We start from the raw sequence: 23,852 nt of genomic DNA, 5'->3' as shown, positions 1-23,852 counted from the left end.
CAGTTCATTAGCTAAAATGTTACTTGTAACATTAACAAGGCCCACTGAACAGTACTTTCTGTAATACAGACCTGTCACTTCTCACAATTAGTTTGTGCTTATAGTAACGAATTGTGTTAATTTTGTTTCTAAGCTAGAAATAAGATTGATCTTAAAAGTCCTATTTTTAATAGAAGTGAAAATTTGAGTAAATTGTGGAAGGAAGGAAATATACCAAACATAATTGCATGCTGGCTTTTGTCAGTTTAGTTCCTGGGCTGCTATTCAACACAGTTCGCCTTGCCTGTATTGCAACACATCCTTTTCTGTTCTCAGTAAAAATGAGACAAACAAATAGTTAAGTATCTCAGCACAGCCCACATCCTCCTTAGAACTCAAGAAATCAATGCTTGCAAAACATTGCTGGCTCGTGGTATTTCTAGAGATTTTTACCTCTTTAATTGCTCAGAACATACTGATCAAAATTAGATTCATAACGTCCCAGTCATTAGCAGTGAATTAATTGCTCATTACATAGGTTGACTTTTATGAATTGTTTATTTTAATCATTTACTTACATTTTCTCCACAGGTAGTGATGAAATTCATGTTTTAACTAGTAACAATTTCAGCAAGATGTATCATTTCAGTTTACACTCTAATGAACAAATATGAAAAATTACTTGTATAAGTAACAAAATTAATTTCCCTATTGAAGATCTAATCTCATTTCATCAATATTTGATTTATAGCAGTCATAAAGATAAATGTCTCTACTATTAATTAAAATATTTCCTTCTTTATCATCTCGCACTTCTAATAATCTAACCATTATTTCTGTATTTTTATCTCTAATTTTCTTAAGTTTTTACCTAGTTAACAAAGAATTACAGCCATTTCAAGGCAGTGCTTTCAGCTTATACAGTTGTCAAACGCTGCACTAACTGCTCCATCTCCTTTTGTTGCGCTTTTTGTCATAAGCCTTATGCCTGTGCTTCCGCTGGTATTCTAATGTTTGTCCTGTGGGGCTGAAGTCTGGGCATCCCTAACAGAGGAGCATTGACCGTGGAAATCACTCCCTCTACTGGATATTTGAGCTTCTTGCTTTTGCAGTTCGCAGTCTCGGCTCAAGCATTTACCGCACTGATCTAATCTGTAGTTTAACTTTCCCAATCTGTTTGGGAACAGACACAGTCAGGATTTTACATAAAGCAAACTCATACGTACTTTTATAGAAAGAAAATAGATACTGGCCACTTATTTCTGTTGAATTCGGAAAATTGAGACAAACATTTCGTGAAAAAAATGAGATTTTTGATTATAAAAAAAAAGAAGAAAACCCATTCCAGGTTTAAAAAAATACTGAATAAGACCAAGGTAAATAAAAACCATAGCACTAAAAATAAGGAGATAGAAAATATTTGAAAGGGTGAAAAGAATTTTTTTAAAAACTGTTACTGCAGAAAAAAAAAATAAAAAAAAATCACAGGCAAAGCAGGTACCAAGAAGTGTATAAACTACACAGTTAGGAGAAAATGGAAAAGAAAAATGAAAACAAAGGCAGATATACAGGCCTGGATTCTGTAATTATCCCAAATATGCATTTTCTGAAAGAGATGCAGCAACAAAAATACCTGTCCTTTGTAGCACAGGATTGTAGGACTGTCAGTGCAAATCAGGGTAGCAGTGCTCCTGATCACTGGCAGTTTAATCTCTTAAGGATAGCAGAAAAAAAAAAATTTTTGCCTTCTACAAAAAAATAATTTCTACATTATTTTCAAAAATTCATGTAAAAATCTGCCAAAGCATGAATCAGATTTCTCAGATTGTAAGAAATGAGAATATGGTTATGGGCACGAGTCTGCTAATGATGTTAGTTGTTTCTGTATCAAAGGCAAAATGAGTATCTTTAACTCATTTGGTCAAAGATACGACAATTCAATGCCAAGCCACATGTGGGTTGCATGGGCAGATGGCTCTGCCCCAGCATCATGCAGAAACAGGCATAGCAGTGACAGCTGATCAGAAGCAGAAAACTGAAGCACAAGTGTGTGCTCAGGAGGGAGAACTATGCTTAGATGTCTCCAGCTGTTTTTCCCTGCAGGCCTACAGGGAGGCTCTCTCTACCAACCATGGGCAATATTCTGGGAGGGGAATATGATTCTGTGACCCCTCCTGCTGCCTGGCAGTGAGAACACTATAAAGTGCAAATGGATTTCTGACATTATTTAATTCTTTTAGCCACATATTCAGTTGCTTTTATAGACATATAATTTTTTTCCAGTATTTTTAATGAAGTCCATTTTCAACATAATATGGAAAGACTTCTTTTCTTACTTTATTTAATGCAGAATCACACTGTTAAGAATTCAGCTTTATAGGATGGTAAAATTTTACTATATGCATTTCTGTATCCCCATCAACTGGAGAGAGATTCCTGTAGTAAACTAAATTTGCTCATAAAGTAAGAACAGCTCTTACCACTTTGACTCATCAGCTTAGCACAAGGAACTACAGGCTCCCTTGTAAAGAACAATTGCATTAAAGGAGAAAACAATGCTGTTTCTCTTACCTCAGTAAGCAAATGGGGAGGAAAATGCATCAAAACATAAACCTGAAACATATAATCACAGATCTTAGATTCCTGCAGCAGGGAATAATAGATGAAGCAAGAATTAGGAATGTTCTGAAACAGCAGTATCATGGTCCAAAGGAAAAAGCACTGGCTGAAGACTGCCACTTAATATAAAATTATGATCACATGCCAACTGTATATTGCATTGCCACTGTTACATTGTGGCACTGTCAACACTCCAACAAGAGCTCCTGTCACAGATCATAGGTCCAATCTTTCTCATGCTCATCTCTAAAGATACACAAAAATTCACTTCAAAATGAAAATTCACAAAAAAAATGAAGTTTGGATGAAAAAAATGGGATTTGGGAGTCCATATTTTGGGGAGATTTGGACTAGGATTGAAATACGGGAATGGGGGGAGGAAAGGGGAAAATAGGGAATAAATATGAAAAATTGGGGGAAAGCAATGGAGAGAATGGGGGGGAAGGAAAAAAAATGAAGTAAAATTGGTGGAAAAAGGAAAAAAAGGGAAAAGTAAGGAAAAAATGGGAGAAAAATGAAGGAAATAAGAGCTGAAAATGAGGAAAAAAATGCTTTAAAAATAAAAAGAGTTCAAGAGGTGGTGGAAAATTTTGTTATTTTGGGATTTCCCCTCCTCCTCCCCCCCCAAAAAAAGGAAAAGAAAGCAGATAAATGGGTAAATATTGAATAAAAATTTGGTTTTGGGATGAAACCAGGAGATTTTGGTTAAACATGGGCTGAAAAGCCCTGGTTTGGGAGAAAGAGGAGGATAAGAAAAAAGGGGGGGGAGGGGGAAGTGTTAAAAAATGGGAATCCCCAAAACTGTGCAGAACTGTGGAAAACGCTGATTTGGGGCAAAACGGGGATAAAAATTGTCGCAATTGGCCCTAAGGATTTTCAGTTTCAGTAATTCAAGTGGATCATCTGAATGGATGGAGGAAGTGGGAGTGGATCGTCTAAATGGGTGTGGGAAGTGGGAAAGCTGAGTAAACTAATGAAAGCTGAGTAAACTAATGTTATAAAGACTGTAAAGACTATCTTGATTGTAAAGGTTATGTTGTAAAGACTGTGTGTTTCACACCTACCACCCAAGCTTGGATATCCATCCAAGGCTCCTAAAAATCAATATGCTCTCCATAAATATTAAAATAAAATATCGTAATTTTATATTTTTCCTGATTTTACTTCTGCTTAAAACTTTTATATCTTTGCCCATAAAGCATAATGCTTGGATTCTGTAAATCCATGTACAAACCACTGCTGACTTTGCTGAGCTTTGAAGAGAACAGACTTGTCCTTTATCCAACTGTAAACAGTAAAATCATGATGAACAAATCAATATGCATATACATTCTGCTCATACTTCTATAATTTTACTACACATTTCTACCCATTTAGCTTTTCTCATCAAACTGCAAGCATCTTTCACCTCAATGACATCTTTATCAAGAATGTGAATCAGCATAATAATTAATATAAATCAGCATAATAATTCATACCTTAATTCGGCCTATCTTCCTTATGGAATCTCCTCATCACATGTACTGTATTTTTCATAAAATGGCGCGGATTCAATGTCTACAAGATTTCTCTCTAAACCTTGCTCTTATTCAAATTAATACCTGCTTTGAAGTTATATACTGTATGACTAGAATCCCTGGATATTTATAAACATGTAATGTAACATTTTAATCACTTCTCTGTAGAAACAGTGCCCTTCTCCTGTCCTTTGTATTAAACCACATAAAGAAGAAAATCAAATGCTACTTAAATCAAGCATCCATAAACACGTATGAATATCTTTGCGTGTTTTTGAAAGAGTGGACAGACTAGCAACTGTAGCAAACAATGCACTTGGCACTACACTGTCACTGGTATCAGAATCACTGAATCATAGAATGGTTTGGGTTGAAAGGGACTTTTAAGATCCTCTAGTTCCAACCCCCTGCTATAGGCAGGGACACGTCCCTCTACACCAGGTTGCTGAAAGCCCCATCCAGCCTGGCCTTGAATGCTTCCAGGGAGGGGGGATTCACAACCTCACTGAGCAACCTGTTCCAGTGTCTCACTACCCTCACAATAAATAATTTCTCCCTAGTATCTAGTCCAAAACTACCTTCATCCAATTTGAAAACAATTCCCCTCATTCTTTTGCTACATGCCTTACAAAAATTTCCTCCCTAGCTTTCCTGTAGGTCTCCTTCAGGTACTAGAAGGCTGCCATAAACTCTCCTCAGAGCCTTCTCCAGGCTGAGGTCTCTCAGCCTGTCCTCGTTGTAGAGGTGCTCCAGCACTCTGATAATCTTTGCAGCCCTTGTCTTGACCTGCTCCAACAACTCTATGACCTTCCTGTGTTAGGGGCCCCAGAACTGTACACAGACTCCAGGTGGGGTCTCTCAAGAGCAGAGTAAAGGGGCAGAATCACCTCCCTCGACCTGCTGGTCACAATTCTTTTAATGCAGCCTAGGACATGGTTGGCCTTCTGGGCTGCAAGAGCACATTGTCAGCTCATGTTGAATCCTTCATAAACTGACATCCCCCAACCCTTCTCTTCAGGGCTGCTCTCAAGCCATTCTCACCCATCCTGTATCTGTGCTTAGGATTGTCCTGACCCAGGTAGAGCACCTTACAATTGGCCTTGTTGAACTTCATGAGGTTGGCATGGGCCCACCTCTCAAGCGTGTCCAGGTCCCTCTGGATGACCCAAACAGGTGTCCCAGAAACTGACAGTTGCCAGTGTAGAATACACCCTCTAGTGTGTCAACTGCACCACTCAGCTTGGTGCTGTCCACAAACTTGCTCAGGGTGCACTTGATCCCACTATTCATGTCACCTATGAAGATGTTAAATAACATCGGTCCCAGCACTAATCCCCGAGGAATGCCCCTTGTCACTGGTCTCCACTTGGAAACTGAGCCATTGACCGCAAGTCACTGAGTATGAATCCAGTGAGTGGTCCATCCATCCCTTAAATCAATTTTTCTCCAGTTTGGCAACCAGGATGTCATGAGGGATAGTGACAAATGCTTTGCACAGGTCCAGATAAATGACATCAGTTGCTCTTCCTTTACCAACTGACATTGTAACTCCATCATAAAATGCCACCAGGTTTGTCAGGCATGACTCTTGGAGTTTGTCAGGTACGACGCTTGGAGAAGCCATGTTGGTTACCACCAATCACTTCATCTTTATTTTCCATGCGCTTTAGTATGGCTTTCAAGATGATCTGCTCCATGATCTTTCCGAGGCTCCGAGGTGAGATTGACTGTCCTGGATCTCCTTTTATTCTCTATTTTGAGAATGGGCATTACATTTCCCCTTTTCCCATCATTGGGAGCTTCACAAGACTACCATGACCTTTCAAATATGACGGATAGCATCTTGGCAACTTTATCAGCCAGTTCCCTCAGAACCCATGGATGGATCTCATTGGGTCCCACAGGCTTGTGCACCTTTTGATGGTCTCAAAACTGTTCTTCACTTACATCAGGCAGATCCACCTTCTCCAAGTTCTTATTACTGCTCTCTGCCTTTCAAGGTCTTACAAAGTAAAATACTTTGGCAGATAAGAACAACTATTTGAGGGCATCTCAGATACATCTTGATGGACTGATGCAACTCAGTTCAGTTGCAAGTGATTAAGGTCCTAGCAAAGTTTGAAATGCTTTCAGGTATTCCACCTGATCTGCAACCATTCATCCAGAGACCATGTCAGATATGTCAGTGTCACAAAGATGTGAGTATCTTAAGCAGTGAAGACGTGTGTGGGTGTATAAATCAAGCTTCATGTCAAAATCATTTAAAATATTTAGAATACCAGTTGATAAGCTCTTACAGTGCCTGAAGTTTATAGATCTCCAGATTACGAACCACTTAATTTTCTCAGTGTTAAAGCCTAATACCTTCCTTAAGAAAATTCAGCCCACTGTCCTCAAGTTATCTGGGAGCAAGGGAGGATCCTTGCTTATAAAGGGAGCAGGGAGGACCTGAGGGACTACAGTGAGTCTCTCAGCTCTCAGTGAGCTGGTGAGTCTCACCTCTAAACCTGAGAAGATCATGGAAAAGATCCTTCTGGACAACATGCTTGATCACATGAGGAATGAGCATGTGATCCGAGACAGCCAGCACGGCTTCACCAGGTGAAGATCATGCTTAACCAATCTGGTGGCCTATTATGATGGAGTGACAGCATTGGTGGACAAGAGGAAGGTGAACAATGTCATTTACCTGGACTTGAGCAAGGCCTTTGACATGGTCCCCCACCACATCCTCATCTCCAAATTGGAGGGATGTGGATTTGATGGGTGGACACTCGATGGATAAGAAACTGGCTGGAAGGCCGCAGACAGAGGGTGGTCATCAATGGCTCCATGTCCAGGCGGAGGCTGGTAATGAGCAGCGTCCCCCAAGGGTCTGTCTTGGGACCGGTGCTCTTTAACATCTTATCGATGACGGAATTGAGTGCACCCTCAGCAAGTTTGCTGATGACACCAAGCTGAGTGGTGCGGTTGATACGGTGGAAGGAAGGGATGCCATTCAGAGAGTCTTAAACAGGCTAGAAAGATGGACCCTAGTGAACCTAATGAAGTTCAGTACAGCAAAGAGCAAGGTTTTGCACCTGGGCTGAGGGAATCCAAGACATTTATATAGACTGGAAGGAGCAATACTTGAGAGCAGCCCTGTGGAGAAGAACCTGGATGTCCTGATGGATGAAAAACTTAACATGAGCCAGTAGTGTGCTCTTGCAGCTTGGAAAGCAAACGGTATCCTGGGCAGGGACAGGGAAGTGATTGTCCCCCTCTACTCTGCTCTTGTGAGGCCCCATCTGGAGTGCTGTGTCCAGGTCTGGAGCCCCCAGTGCAAGAAAGACAGTGAGCTGTTGGAGAGGATCCAGGGGAGAGCCACAAAGATAATCAGGGGATTGGAGCACCTCTCCTATGAAGAAAGGCTGAGGGAGCAGGGCTTGTTCAGCCTGGAGAAAAGAAGGCTGCGGAATGACTTTCAGTACCTAAAGGGAGCCTACAAACAGGAGGGGAATCAACTCTTTGAAAGGGTTGATAACTGCAGGACAAGGGGAAATGGTTTTAAGTTGAGGGAGGGGAGATTTAGTTTGAATGTCAGGGGGAAATTCTTTACAGAGAGAGTGGTGAGGTGCTGGACCAGGCTGCCCAGAAAGGATGTGGATGCCCTGTACCTAGAAGTGTTCAAGGCCAGATTGGATGGGGCCCTGGGCAGTCTGGTCTAGGATTAAATGGGGAGGTTGGTGACCCTGCGAGTGGCAGGGGTAGGAGATTCACGATCCTTGAGGTCCCTTCCAACCCGGGCCATTCTGTGATTCTGTGATCTGCTCTTTGAGTCTGAGATAGGAGTGTCACTAAACTATGGCAAAGGTCTTGAAAGTGACTGCTCAGTTAGCTCATAGCTTCTGCTTGAAAAGAACTGAGCATCATAATTATGTGGGTGTGCATTCTTACTCACTAGCTCTGATGGCATTCTTCTCAGCACTAGAACAGAGAAATGCCCCTTGGGAGTCTTGTTCTTTGTTCACTCTTTGAGGTGCGAAGCTGCCCTGAATCACGCAGCTAAAGCAAGGAATTCTGTTCCAGATAATTGGTACTTAATTCTGGCATCAGAAATACTGTTTTGTAGGTACCTTTGTCGGAATAAACCAATAATAATAAATAAATAATAATAAATAATAAATAATAAATAAATAAAAAAATAAAAGTTTACATTTAGGGATTACAGAATGGATTCTACAGCAAAAGCAAGCACAGTAACACCAAATTAAACAAAGCCTATCTAACTAAAATGACAAAATTATTTTGTGTAGCATCTCATTATATTACATATTTTAGATGATTACATGACAAGATGAAAAATTTTAGATCTCTCTGTGATCTGGCAGCAGAATTCACAGACACAGTATTTCAGTAATGGCGAAAATATTATGAATAATCAGTCATGAGTGTAGGAGGTTCTTTTGACTACAACAAAAAGAATATTTGAATACAGTATCATGTTAGAAAGATGAAGCTTTGAAGTCTTACCTTTTATTACATCTTTAAATTGCATATTCTAAGCACAACAGAATGCATCAAGAACACAATTCTTTATTCAGAAACAGTGACATGTATAAAAATAAACACAAGTTTCCAAAAAGGAAAACTAGAAATTACCTTAAAATGATTTACGACAATTTAAACTGATGACTATGTGAGGATAAAAGAAGTAAGCTTTTCATAATTGAGAATGTTAATTATGTAGCAGCTGAGACATGAATGCAAACAAGAGAACTGAAGTAATTTTAGATGATCTGTTTTCAAGGAGAATGAGACAGTTTAACCTGGGGTGGCTTCTAAAAAGAAAACCAGCCTGTTACACATAATTTAGCATTGATGAATGAAAGAAACTTTAACTTTTTCCTACTGATTCCAACTAAAAAAGTCAAATTGACAATTCTAAAAAAGGAGTGAATTTCAGGCTGCTCTAAGAAACTATATTACATGACAATACATAATAAAACAATATAGTAGGAAATATTTAATTTAGACAATGGTAACATAGCAGATGGCCCTGGAATCTTTTCAAAGCTTCAACTTTATCAAAAAAATTTTGTGCAAAGATGCTCAGTATTTTGGAACAAGCTCAGCATTGGAAAACAAACCAACAAAACAAGCAAACAAACAACGAAACAAGAAAAGCATATTTTATATCTTTTAGATCCTTTCTGAAGGATATAAAATATATTTTTACAACCTTAAGAAATTTTTTTCTTCATATTCAAGAACTGATGAGCTTCTTACAGCATAGGAAAATCAGGTCTAAGTACACAGAAGCATGCTCAATCACAAGGTAGCATATTACCAAAGATAATATTTTCCCAGAAATGGGAAGATTTAAAAAACAAAAAAACAAAAAAAAAAAAAAAAAAAAAAAAAACCTGCTGTAAGTGTAATAACAGAGGGCTTGAAAGAAGCTGCCAGATCTTTAAATCCCACCACCAGCTTCTGTAAACTTGATAATCATGCAGCTATACTCCTTCCTCTTTTGTTAGTTTGTGTTTTTCTCTAATACTTCCCTTACGAAGCAATTTCATTAATTTCTTTATTGGGACAGATGCAGCCTTTTTATTTCCACTATAAATTTTTTAACAGCCAATTCATATATTCTTTTTTACATATATCTCCTAGGCTCCACAGTCCAAGTTACAATTCGCCTTTTCCAGGCTACATTACACTGCCAAGGCATAGACATCCTGTGACTAATTCGTATACTCCAACAGCTCTCCCTCTTACTGCTTCCACTGGATGAGTCCCCTCCAATTACAGTGGAAACTTTTGCTACCATTTGTTTCGGAGTACATTTGGATCTGAGAGACAAAATGTCTCAGGAGCAGAGGCAAGCAAGCTTATAGCAGCACAGAGCATTATGAGTTTTGTTCAGCATACACACTTCTCACACACAGGCATCCATTTTGTGTAATCCCTGGCAAGCAGAAACAATAAACAAGAACGCTATTACTTACCAATCCTTGAGAGATAGCAAACCACCAAAAAGGAGAGAGAAGGAACATGCCAGCAGTGGATTTGATAGCTAGTGCCAGCAAGCCAGCAAGCATCCCCTCTCTCTCCCTTTTCCTCTCTCTCCCACCATAGTCTCTTTCCTGCTTTTATTCTCCCCAAGGTCTACAGGGGTTTTTCCACTTGCATGCTGTATCTGCATGACCAGTGTATGTTATGGAGCCCAGGTGGAACACCTGCTTGCAAAACAAGTCCTTGCAAAAACAAGACTGACCACCAAGGTCAGCTCTTTCTGCAATAGATCCCTTAAAACTATCCTATACCTAAAAACTTATAATACTTTGCTCCATCCCTGTATCGTTCTTCAGTTAGAGGCCTGTAGGTCCCCAGCGTCATTCTCCAAGTGTATAGCATTGCATATTATTCATTTGAATCTCAGACATTTTCCAATTCTCTAATACCCAAGGTCACCTACGTCTTTCTTAATATTCTTTGCAAGTTCCAATTCAGCTGCAGTTTAAACATCTTTTATTCTTGCTCTACACTTAAAAAAAAAATACTTTTGCTTAAAAAAAAATAACTTTGCTGTTCCCGTATTCGGTACTCTTTTATTCCTGTTTTTCTTTTTCAACCTATTTTTTTACTCATCCATTTATTTCTAAAATCTTTTCAGTGATTGTCCAGCACTATTTTTGCAAGTCTTTACCTTACTTGCTTAAGGTTTGAATAAATTTTGAATAAATTTTACTTTAATTCCAGATATCCTCTCTGTTCAAATTCCTGCACACTACAGACTGGCAGAGCTAAAGAAACTGCAGTTTTGTTTCAGTTTCTTTAGCTTATCTAAGCCTCAAGTCAAGCTCTATACTTGAAGAAATACCTTGGTCTTTCCATTTAATTTAAAATAAAATGACTTAATCAAAAACCTTGATTAAAATGTATAATGGTAGATTTATCTGCAACATCATTTTTTTTACATTCACTCAAACTAGATATAAAATAGCATAGAACCCTCTTGTAAAGGTTTTTAATGTATTTTTACATTAAAATGTCTTTTTGGTAAATACATGTCTTTCTAGTGTAAAACAATTATATTAGTCCTTCGAGATCCCTGAAATTCCCTTTCCTATGCAAGTCTTACAGCCATTTGTGCAGATATGTCTCTTCTATCCCAAAACTGTCCAGTAGATCTTAATAGTAGAAAACTGCTCAGCAGATCTGGGATACCACAGATACCAAAGAGTGTGTTTTTATCTTTAGCTGGTTAATCTGGGTGTTCTTCCAGGTCACAGGAAATGTGCTATGAGCAAATAAGCTGTGGAGAAAAGTGATGTGAGGTCTATTTTCTTTATGAATATTTCACTTGTAGGCGCTAGTTCCTAGCACTGATAAACAGAACACAAACTACTAAGCTTCACTGGCAATAATTTGCATAGCACACCACCTTCAAGGCATTTTCTTTTCTCCATCTCAAGACAGCAGGATTCCTTGATCAGCAGGACTCTGAAGCACTGAGAAGATCCCTGCATCTAACACAGTTTTGGATTCCAGGGAATAAGTGACCACCAGGAAAGAAAGTGACATTAAGAAATACACTATAAATACATATAGCATATAAATACATCTGACAGACTTACACACTTAAAATTTTGTATCTTAGTTCCAACATGTTCTGTGACCACACAAAACAATTTTAGACTGATCTAGTTTTCTTTGACGAGAAGCACAATCAGAAGATTTGTTTAAAGATGGATATTCTGTATAGGCATAAGATTTCATAAATGAGAAAGATGAGCTTCATAGATCTGGTTTGGAAGCTTAATAGCAAATATAAGCCATTATCTTCAAGGGAGAGGAGAGGAAATATCACTTTCTTACAATTAATATTCTATTTGGAAAGATTCTTCAATGGTAAATCATATTGAACATAAGGGTGTGTTTTTGAAAGGAATATAAAATGCTAGATGATACTCACCATAGAGTGAATGTTATGCTTTACTGTTATCGTAACGCCTAATGTCACCAGAGTTTTTTTCAGAAATGAGACCTACTGTGAAGGAGTTTTGCCTTTCAAATATGCATTATGCTTGAGCTTAAAAACAAAAATACAGACAAAAAATTTTAAGAGCAAAAATACATATCTTCCTGTGTATCATATTCCTAAAGTTCCATTTAACATATTCTGTTTCTTCGCTTATTTCTAACGATCTGTCTCTAGCACTTCCTACTGTAATTTCCTCCAGAACAAATGACAATATGCAGGTCTTGGAGATGACCCCAGAATAATGTGTTAAAAAACCAGAGATGAGTGGGTTAATGCCAATGTTAGTCATTAGTTCAACACTAAATATCTGTATAAAAAGTAATAAATTGGAGACTATGTATTTTGGTAAAGAAAGGAACTTTACATGAGTGAAAGTCTGATTATTTATTTATTTTCTTAAGTAGAAAAGACTTCTATTTTCTAATTCATCACCTCTGCTGGCAAGGAGGTCATATCTACTACAGGGTAGTAAGTAGCCTGCACAAATCACTGCCCCACTGCAATGGGCTTCAGTGTTCAAAGATAATACATACAGCCTTCACAACAGCCTTCCTGCTATCTCAGTAGATCAAAAACAGTCCCTGTTTTCTATCTTACTGCTTGTCAGTTCAGTATTGATAGACTGACAGCCCACCATAGACCATCCAGACCACCGTGGGATATCTCAGTAAAGCGCACTTCATGTATATACCCATTTGGGAAATAATTCTACACCAGGCTGTCACATACCCTAAAGCTACAGCGTGAGCAATAACTATTCACCTTCTTCGTGATCACTTTATCCTCTCTTATCTTGCACAGGCCAGCTGTTCTGTTCTCATGCTGTGAGACAAAAACTACCTGTAAAACAACAGATAAGCTAACCACGCAACTGAATGTCTTGCTCAATAAAATCAAAGGTGCAGAACAAAAATTCTCAAAATATAATTTCATAGAAGTACCATGGTTTTATCTTTCCTCATTCCATTCTGTGACATAAGCCATACACTACCTTATTTTTCCTCAGTGCCTTCTTCACTGCTATTTCTTCTGAAGCATGAGATATCATAAAATTCCTGTAGTTAAAACCTACATCTTCCTTAACAAGAATCAAATGAGATGATAACATTTTAAAAGAGTAAAATCTCCTTGCTCTAATATTCTCAACATCCTTTTATTTCAGAAGGGGAAGACCTAAATTAGCAGGCAGTCATTTAAACCTGTCTTTTATACACTCCATTCATTTTCCTGTTTTGCTTGCTATACATGCTTTTGAAACACCTTGTAAACCACAACTAGTCATTACCAATAAACAATGCTTTTCCTAAATAGTCCTTTCAGATAAAAATTGAGCACATTGTACCACACTGGAAATTACTTCAAATTAACAGTCTCTTTCTTCTCCTACACAACCATGGCTAAGCACAGTGGAACTTGTTTACTGTGAGCATTTTACCTGTGAACCTACCTACCTAGAGAAGGTCTTTGTGTAGACCTTTTCTACTAAACCAAAAAAAAAAAAAAGAAAAGAAAAAAAAAAAAAAGAAAAAAAGAAAACAGAATCACAGATTCACAGATTTGTAGGGGTTGGAAGGGATCTCTAGAGATCACCGAGTCCAACCTCTCTGCCAAAGCCGGGTCTCACAAGAACAAAGAAGAAGCACCAAACTGAATAATTACTGAAAAGAATGTAGTATTGGTGTTCTCAGCAAATAAATAAATAAATAAATAAATAAATAAATATTCCAACGATAAAGCAGGAAGATAGGTGATCATAGGTCAGGATAAGTTTGGTTGTACTTTTATATATTTTAAGATACACATATATCAGTAGGACTCCATGTAGTTGGAAATGAAGAAACCTACGCTATGTCCTAAGGGAAAAAAAAAACAAAAAACAGACTAATTCCATACTTACACTGCAGTCTGCTAGAACAGGGTAGCAAAGAGCAAAACTTAGTGGAATCATAAAATCACAGAATCACAGAATGGCTGAGAATGGAGATCATCTGGTCAACAATCTTCTCAAGAAGGAGCACCCTGAGCAGGCTGCCCAGTACCATGTCCAGGCAGCTTATGACAGTCTCCAAGGAAGGAAATTTCTCAATCTCTGTGCCTCCTGATGTTCAAGACAGTGTCTTTAATAATATGCTTTAACTTTTGGTTAGCTGGTCAGGCAGCTAAAATGGCCAGGTAGTTTTATTCAATGATCTTTGTCCCCTCCATCTGAACTATTCTAACTCTTTGGACAACATGCGGTCAAACAGTGAAGAAAAGTTTCCTGACACCTTGACAAAGCCTCCGATGTTCCTCTTGCATCCAGTTTATGTCCATCGTCTCATTATCACAAAATCACAGAATGGCCCGGGTTGGAAGGGACTTCAAGGATCATGAAACCTCAGCCTTTCTTTGTAAGGGAGGTGCTCCAGTCCCCTGATCATCTTCGTGGCTCTCTCCTGGATCCTCTCCAACAGCTCCCTGTCTTTTTTGTACTGGGGGTTCCACACTTGGACACAGTACTCCAGATGGGGCCTCACAAGAGCAGAGTAGAGGGGGACAATCACCTCCCTGTCCCTGCTGGCCACCCGTCTTCTGATGGTGCCCAGGATATCATTTGCTTTCCAAGATGATGTAACAAAGCATCAGAGAAAAGAGCCTGGCTCCTGTCCTTTTGCATCCTGGGGTGTACACATTGATAAGATGTCTACTAAGCCTCCCATTCTCCAGTCTGCACAGTACCAGCTCTCTCAGCCTCTCATTACTGCAGGTGTACCCCAAACCCTTCATCATTTTCAAGGCCCTCTGTTTTACTCTTTGCGCAATGTCCATGCCATTCTTGTACTGTGGAACCCAGAAGTGGACACAGCACTCCAGGTGTGGCCTCACCAGAGCTAAGTAGAAGAGAAGGATCACCTCCCTCAATCATTTATCAACATTTCTCTTAATGAAGCCAACAGTGCTGTAAGCTTCTTCTAGACGCATGGGCATATTGCTGACTCATGTTTAACCTGGCTCCACCAGGAGCCCCAGGCCCTTTTCTGCAGAGCTCCTTTCCATTTGGATGCCCCCAGCATGTCCTCATGCCCGGACTGTTCCTTCCCAGATGCAGGACCTGCATTTCTTTCTTGTACTGCACGAGATTCCTATCAGCCCGCCACTCCAGCCTGTTGATGACAGCAGGGTCCTCTGGTGCATTCCCCCCAATTGCGTGTCCAGGTTTTCTCCCAGACAGCTCCACACGAATTGCAGCAATTCTGTGTAAAAGTTCACAAAAGTACTTACGTATATCATTTAAAACTTTATTTTTGCTTTGGTGCCCATTAAGGCACTCAGAGGCTGCAAAGGAGCTGATACACTGCTGTACTGCATCCTGCTGCTCGCAGTTTTTCTGCTCACACTGGTTCCAGTCTGGCTGCGCTCGCTCTGAACAGAGCTTCTCCCTGAGTTCAGAAAAACCCTGAGCACAGGCGGGCATCGCTGCTGACCTGGAGCAGCCTAATGCATTAGAGTACCTGCACTGCCGCCTTTATGGAAAGGGCTGCAGCAGCGCAAAGCATTTTTGTCATTTTGTTACCGTTCCTTCTTTTATTGAAAAGTTTTTATTCAGCTCTCCCTAATCCACTCCCGCGTCTCACCTCTGCCGCGCCCAGCCCGGCACACCCCACACCGGCTCCCCCCCTCTGCCAGGCTGGAGACAGCGGAGGTGCCACCCTCGGGCTTCCGCGCTGCACGGCCCGCCGGACCGCCGCCCGCTGCCCGGCCTCTGCCGGCACCCTGTGGGGAGGGCTCGCAGCAGCGCCCTAGAGGACCGGCCCTCCCTTGGATGACCTCCACGGCAGGCAGAGCCGGCCGGGCACCGCGGTGGCTGAGCGCTTTCCGCAGCCGTTTGTCTCCTGTCTCTTCCCGTTCGCATGAGCAGCTGCTGCTGCGCAGCCCCTTCCCCGCCCGCCAAGGCGGCGTCGCCTCCTCCTCGCAGCTTCGAGCAGCGCGGCCCGGTAAGCGGAGCGGGGCGCGGGGAGGGGCAGCGCCGTAGGCGCTTAGGCCGCGCCGGGCACGATAAGGGGCGGACACCCGCACCGAGCCCTCGGGTGCTGCCCGCCCCGAGGGGAGCCGGAGAGCGGCGGCGGGAGCCCCGACTCCTCTTAAGAGTTTACTTAGCGGTACCGCCGCCTGACAGCGCCCGGAACGCGCGGGAGCGGGGCCCAGCGCTCCACGCGCCGCCCACGGGGCGGCTGCCGGCCCCGCTCCGAGGCGGTCGGTGCCCGGCCGGGGCCTGGCCGGCGCGGCGGGGGGGTGCGCTGGCGGATGGCGGCTGGCGGCTGGGCCGGGACGCTGGGTTGGCTGTGGCTGTGGGCCGGTAACTGGTGGTGGGGAGCTTGTGTGCCACCAGGACGTGCGTTACTGATGGCCCAGACCCTTATTTTGTGCGGCAACCAATGTTTATATGAACAGAACCATTAAACAGTCTTGGAACAGTAAGTGGGATTTCGCGCAAGAGGAAATTTACGTGCCAAACCCTGGTTTTCCATTGACCTGTTTTGTCTGTTGTGTCAGAGCAATTTAAGCACTCCGTACTCTCTTGATGTATAGTGTAGACTCATCGACTTTGGCAGCATGCAACAGGATCTTTTAGGAAATTAAGTAACACACTGTAAGTGAGACATTCCTTCCTATTTTTAAGGTTAACTGCCTTTTAATTTACTACTATTGCTGGAAGGGAGTGTTATCGAGGCCCACCACCCTCTCATCAGCAGTGGACCGTGACTTGGGCTGAGTTCACAACAGCTGCACTGTGGAGCAGTTCGCAGTCCTGTGGGAGAGATGTGCACATCAGCTCACACACGTTGCTGATCTGCTGCTCTGGCATCATTTTCTTTCTCTCCTTATAACATGAGGAGATAACCTCATGTTATCATCATCACCTTTTTGAGAAATGCAGATTGTGTACTTTTACAAGTGTCTCTTTAAAAGAGAAAAACTCTGGGGATTGCACCCCAGGAAGAAAAAACCTCACCTAGCAGTGAGTTTTCATGTGTGCTTGAGCTCCTTGTTTTCCTGTTCATCAGAGTTGGTTCCTCCCTTTTCAGGAATAGGAATTTCTGGTGCGTACACTTGTTGCCCAACACAGTTAATCTTGCTTCTGTGACTCTACCTCAAAGCTTCCAAGCATCTATTTTTTCAAGACTCTCTGTCACTAATGCTTAGTTAATGTGCCCTAGTTCCTTGCTGCAACCTAATTACTATTGTCATCTTCAAGGCTACAGTATTCCGATGGGGTCACAGATGACTTTTGAACAAAAACCATTGAGAACCACTTTTATGCAGTTGAGAGGAGGGCAAACCTAGCTGAAGAGACATGCTACATCAGGCTTTCAACAGAAATACAATTTTATGTTTAGCCTTTTGCTTTGCACATTTGAGAAACTTTGGAGGGGCTTTCATGTCATGATTTGTAGCAGTATTTTTGAGAGCGGATGACCAAAGCTGAATAAATTATGGTGTTTGCATTGTATAAGAAACTTGAATGAAACATCAAATGGGACTACCTACTTATGAGAGGTTGCCAGTAGGCAAAGCATCCCATTCAAGGAATACTGAGTAAACAGGAAGCTGATTATCAGAATTCTCTCAATTTGTCTGCTGCTTCATCCTTCACATGATTCCTGCTGTTTTCTTCACAATAATCCCACTAGCTTTCTGTGCTGTTGCTCATAGATTTCCAGATGGATAGAAGGGAAAAATGTTTTTATTGTTTTTTCTTCACTTAACATACTGATGAGCATGTATGAGCCTGAAAATCTTGAGGAGCTCACATAGAGACTGCACATGAAAATTATTTACCAGTTATTCACTACAGTAATTGTTTAGTCTTCTGGTGTGTCCTGTTTAAAAAGAAATCTAGTGAATCTTATGTTATTTTCCACTCTAAGAAGGCAATGTCCTAATCTTTTCTTCCTCATGAGAATTTGTCTGATCAGCTCAATACTGGTAGCACTTCATATTGAGTTCATATTGAATTCTGCAGCCAGATTGGATCGTAGCTGTTTAAGTATAGATGACCCTTTTCAAAGAGTTCACGGGATAGTAGTGACAGGTGGAGATCAAAAGAGCATGATCTGTGAGGAGATAGTTAAAGAATTGATTTTATTTTAACCCAAAGACAAGTCTGAAGGGAAGCTTTAAATTGTAAAGTGTCTCTGTGTGGAAGGAAAAAAAGATATTTTGTCCTCTGAATTCACACAAATAAGGGAATAAGTAAGGTTTAAATTGCATGGAAATTTAGATTAGACATGGGTTATAATAATAGAAGATAACAAAGTAATGAAATAGTTAGGGAAGGTGTAGAATCTCCATCAGAAGCCTTTCAAGTGAAGTTTAGAAAAATGTTTTAAGAGAGTACAGAGTTTCTGAGTTGGAAAGAAACTCTCTGTTCCAGGCTTTTCTGAGAATGAATCACAAAAGAAAAGTTTGAAAGAGATAAAAACAAACCCTAGAGGAGCAAATGCTTTTTTACACTTGGATATATATGCATGCTATTTTGAAGGCAAGTATGAGCTTACTCAAGGCCAATAATCTTGAAGCAATACAGGCACAACAAACATGGCCCTGTGCCAACCTGGAAAGGCCCATTGAGGGGGACACTGTCTAGTTTCTGTGTGTCTGCCTCTCAAAATCTTAGGTCTTTGCATTGGTGTCATTGCTGAAAGGTAAGAACAAGGTGCCTTGTAACAGTTTTAAAGGCAAACCATGAGAAATAAAATGTACGTATATTGAAATGTATCCAGAACACTATGGCTAAATTACATTTGATTAATAAAAACACTTCAGAACTCTGTGTGCCCACTTTTATTTGAATTCCAGTTTAAGTTATTTGCAAATCAAATAGAAATGAATGCTTGTTGAAAAAATTATAAATGTTTAATCTGTTGTTTTCTTAAGTGGTGTGTGTAGAAATCTCTGTACTGTGTTAGTGTAATTTGTAGCATTTCTTCCTTCAGCAAGATCTGCAGAAAGGGACATACATGTAGAATTTTAGTAGTGTCACAGGAACTTTCCTTTTTAAATTCTGTGAGGCCAGAAGAACACTTCACCCACTGTAATATTGTTTTTAAAAGTATTTGAGTTTTAACGTAGGTGGGTTTTTTTCATCTAGATGAGTGTCAGCATTCTTAGTTACACTGTGCAACTTGTGGTATGCAGATTATTATATCTATAATATATTGTACGTTTGTTTATTTTTAAATAAAGGTATAGACCTAAGCAAATACTTACAGTGTTTAACAAGAAAACAAAACTTAGACTTTGCAGCATAGCAGTGATTCCTTGCTAGGCAATATTCAGGTAAAGGGAATGTTTACATTGCTTCGAATGTGACGCTTTCATTAGGCAACTTTTCTTTAAATGTCTTGAGCATAGTCTTTTAAATGCAGCAACTGCATTTATCCAACAGCCTGTTGTTTGTTCAGAGCTCTTATCACTGATTCATACCCCACTTCAGCAACTATCATCACCTTCAAATGAAGCAGCTTTTCGATCAGATGACAAAACAGTTTTTTTCTACTTAGTATAAAGGAACTAGGCTACTTACAGAGACTTAAATATATGCAATTTGAATGCATAGATTAAATATATAAGCTGTATAAGACAGATATCACCAGTCAAAACGATATGTCTGCGCCTGAAATTCCCTTCTGAGCTAGCCTTAGGCAGAGTTTTTCAGGCCATACTGAGTCTCAGATTTGAGGTTCCCACTGAGCTGTAAAAATTGTAAGATTAAATTAATTTTAGCAGTGCTATGAAACTGAGTAATTTCAGCAACTTTAAGGTGTTTGAGTGATGCATATGTATAACTGGTGATCATTTCTCCAAAGTCCAGTGCCATAGTTTTCACTGCAAATTGGTACATACTGCTTGTAAAACCCTATGGAACCTGAATTTGTTCTTTTTTTTTTTTTTAATATTAGTCTCTCTCACATTGTTTCACAGTCTGAGGTTAATAAGAAGAAGCTGTGATTCTGCTTCAGGCATTTGAATAATCAAATTTTTGTCACAAACAGAACAGACTTTCCAGTGTAAATTCTGCCTTATCTATAAGTGTCTCTACTATAATCTTTTGTTTGGCCATCTAAATGTTCATTAACAATTTCCATTCATTTGTTAGAAAAGAAGACAAATGGAATCTTCACAAAATTTTATCTTAATTTATCATGATGTTGAAAAAACAGATTTAATGTTTGTCTTAATTTCACTTTCTTTGATTTTCACTTTCTTTGGATCTAGTTACTGAATGCTCTGTACACAATTGAGTTACGTGATGTGTGAACATGATGTTTTAGTTCTTCCTCGTTAAACCATATTCGGACTCCATACATATTTAGAAAATGTAGGAAATTTGCTGAAAAAACCTCAGATATAAATGGAAAAGTACAAATACTGTGTGTTTGTTTCCTAGTCTTCTATTCACTAAGAAAGCAAGGCAGGAAAAGACAAGGCAGAAATAGGGAAAACGCAAAGACTTATGTGGCTCAGTAAGCCACATGGCTATAAATATCAACAAATGTTGATGACCTCAGAGCAAAAAATACATTAAAATAAAGTTGAAAGAACTGCAAAGTCAGACATTTGTACTGTGGAAGAACAGAGGTTATTTTATTACTAGTTTTAGATTTTTTACCACAGCCTCCTTTATGGAAAGGACTGTGGTATAAATGTGCAGTTTAGCAGTGTAAGCAGACATAATTCTAGCATAATCTTCCATTTGTTTGTGTATGCATAAAAGATCTTTTGCTTTTTTCCAGGTAGCTGGCACAAAGGGGTAAAACAGAAGCAGGAAGAAAGAGGAAAACCTTTGGGGAAAACATGGCAAAAATGAAAGTTATAGAATAAGGCTAGAGGACACTAGAGAAATATTGTAAGATAGCAAGGCATAGAGAGAAAAATATTTGCCTGTCTTAATTTAAGTCTTAACTTTGTTTTACAGGAAAGTTGATTTAGGTCTGTGAAAAGCTTGGTTGTACCAGTAGCACTGGTCATCTTACATAACGTTACGAAAGAGAACAAGCCTTTAGGGGCATTTTGAGTAAACAACCTTTGTTTTTATGTCAGCGTTAACTTTTGTTATGTGACATCACATAAATGTCGGTATGTGTGCATTAGATGTGTCGGGCAACAATGATTCATTTCTGTGGACCTGCTCTGGGAAATAATATGATGTGGAAGAGGAGATTGTAATTGGAGGCTGGAGTTCTCTCATCTCTTCTGTAAGCACTGAGGAGATGGGGGCTTTTTGGGGGATTTCGGGAATTTTGTTTTCCAGTTCCGTATGCAACCTGGAAATTAGATCAGCTGTTTTTATTTACTTTCTTAAAGTGGTTGGATGATGTGCTGTACAGAATCAGGGAATACTTGTAAACAAACGCTAGCCTCTTCCGTCATGACAAGGAGGTAGATAGATTGATAGACTTCAGAGCTGCAAAAGAAAAAAACGTGCTTTTAGCAGGTGACTGAATTGTACATTTTTATGGTCTTTTCAAACAGACTTACAAAGCTGAAGAATCACAAGCTGAAATGAGTAACCAAGAGACTGATGTGCTACGTTGCTGGAGATGTAGAAAATACATAGCAAATTCTGTTTGCCTTGCAAAATGTTATGGAAAAGAGCCATCCGATGTAAGTATAGTGTCTGAAGGGCTGCTTTGTTCTTGTTTTTTAGCTTTTTCCAGAGCTACTGGTTTTTGATAAAGAAAAACCTTTAGTTAGTCTTTCCTTCATTAAATTTGCTTGTGAAGATAAGTACTAAAAAATGGACAATTACATGGAGAAAGTGCTTTCAAAGCCAAGTAGTCAACAGTCTCCTAATATTCTGCAGCCTGTCGGCTAATGTTTGTGATACACTTGTCCACTTGCTTGCATATATATTGGTAACAGTTTACATATAAAAATCAGTTTTATCTTTGCATCTTGTTTTGTTATAATTTGTCTTGACAGGGAACTCTTTATTTCTAAGGTGTATTTGAAATGCTGATGCTGATTTCCAGTTAACTGGTAGTTAACTGTGCATAAAACATTTCTAGATCAGATATCTTTGCTATTAATTTTGTAAGAGGGGATTGTCTGTGCACAGAAACTGTTGACGCATTGCCAGGCTAAATATCACTTAGTAACTTGTGTTGTATTGCTAAAATAAAGAGAAAAATTATCATACAGAATAAAACAGTGACAAAATATTTCGTACTGCTTTGTAAGTTAGTTATCATAAAGAGTTAGAATCCTTCCAAGTACACCAAGAACCCTGTGCTTACATCCTATGATGCTGAATCAGAGAGAAAAAAATAAATAGAATATGTTAATTTTATTTGTTTTTGAACAAACTAGAAATGAAATACCTCACCACTTGTTTTAGCACTGGAGAAAAGCATAAACAATTAAAGTTAAAAACAAAGTTACTATTAAGACCTTAGTATAATTATTATTAATAATAAACCCTATTTTATTAATTTATATGCATTTAGGTCAGTAGTCAGAAATCATAGAATCATAGAATCATAGAATCACCAAGGTTGGAAAAGACCTAAAAGATCACCCAGTCCAACCGTTCACCTATTCCCAATAGCTCCCACTAAACCATATCCCTCAACACAACATCCAGCCTTTCCTTGAACACCCCCAGGGTCGGTGACTCCACCACCTCCCTGGGCATCCATTCCAGTGCCTGACCACCCTTTCTGAAAAGTAATACTTCCTCATGTCCAGCCTGAATCTCGCCTGCCGTAGCTTGAAGCCATTCCCCCTGGTCCTATCACTAATGACACGAGAGAAGAGGCCGACCCCCAGCTCACTACAATCTCCCTTCAGGAAGTTATAGAGAGCAATGAGGTCTCCCCTGAGACCTTTCTAACACACAGGTTTGCAACAGAGCAGGATATGCTCTCACCTTATTTACAACATACAACATAGAGCATTTTCAGAAGGCTACCTTTTAAAAGCAGCATCTTTTTGGTTTGTTTGTTTTTTATCTGTGTGTGTTTTGGTATTTTTTTTTTACAATCACTGTGACTTTCAGTTGCTAAATTTCTGGAGTCTTAATCTGTGTTGATAGCTGATCTTGAGTTTTAGTCTACCAGGTATATCATTTCAGCAAGAAGAATTTTCATTGTCTTTAGCATTTTCTAATCTGCCCTACTCATTATGTACCTCCCCAACAATACAAAAGTAAAAATTTTAAATGCCTTTTTCTGAAGCAAAAATTTAACAGTAACATTGGTCCTTTTGAATAAATAAGCAAAGCATTTCCAAAGTCAGCGGTATTTGGATGCAGATATTTCTTGACAGTAATAACTTTGTTCTAATCAAGATCTTTTCATATTTAATGCACTTATATCAATTGTTTGAGCTTCTTCTTAAATAGTGTATTGCTAGCGCCTTGTTAGTGGAGTTACACCCTTTGTAAATTTTAGCCCAGATTACGACTATGTAAATACCTATAAATTTAGAAGGAAAACTTCAGTTCCGGAACACTGTTATTCCAGAAGATCATGTGTGTCTGCAGTTGACAAGCGTATGAGAAGATACCTCCAAGGGGTAAGGCAAAGAGTCATCTGCTGCATACATAGTAGGAAATTCCCCTTTTCTGTATAGGTTTTGTGGGCACCTTATTTAAATAACTCACAGAATATACTCTTGTCTTTCTCACATTGCAAAGTACACTGATCACGTGTTCAATTTTAGTT

The 23,852-nt window shown here is 39.6% G+C and overlaps 1 protein-coding gene across 2 annotated transcripts in view; it reads left to right on the top strand.

The window, feature by feature from the left end:
• Positions 1–15,856: 15,856 nt before the first annotated feature.
• The window catches only part of RNF180 (ring finger protein 180), a 71,581-nt gene continuing 63,585 nt past the window's right edge, over positions 15,857–23,852 (top strand). For both annotated transcript variants that reach the window (XM_052670442.1, XM_052670441.1), the window contains exons 1-2: positions 15,857–16,118; positions 21,661–21,792. In XM_052670442.1, coding sequence (XP_052526402.1) covers positions 16,035–16,118; positions 21,661–21,792 — 216 coding nt within the window. In that variant the 5' untranslated portion in view covers positions 15,857–16,034. The remainder of the gene's footprint in view (positions 16,119–21,660; positions 21,793–23,852) is intronic.

This window comes from Tympanuchus pallidicinctus, unplaced genomic scaffold (assembly GCF_026119805.1).
Source record: "Tympanuchus pallidicinctus isolate F22 unplaced genomic scaffold, pur_lepc_1.0 scaffold9, whole genome shotgun sequence".
Classification (NCBI taxonomy): domain Eukaryota; kingdom Metazoa; phylum Chordata; class Aves; order Galliformes; family Phasianidae; genus Tympanuchus; species Tympanuchus pallidicinctus.
Note: the sequence above shows the minus strand (reverse complement) of the source record. Positions and strands in the feature narration are given on the sequence as shown.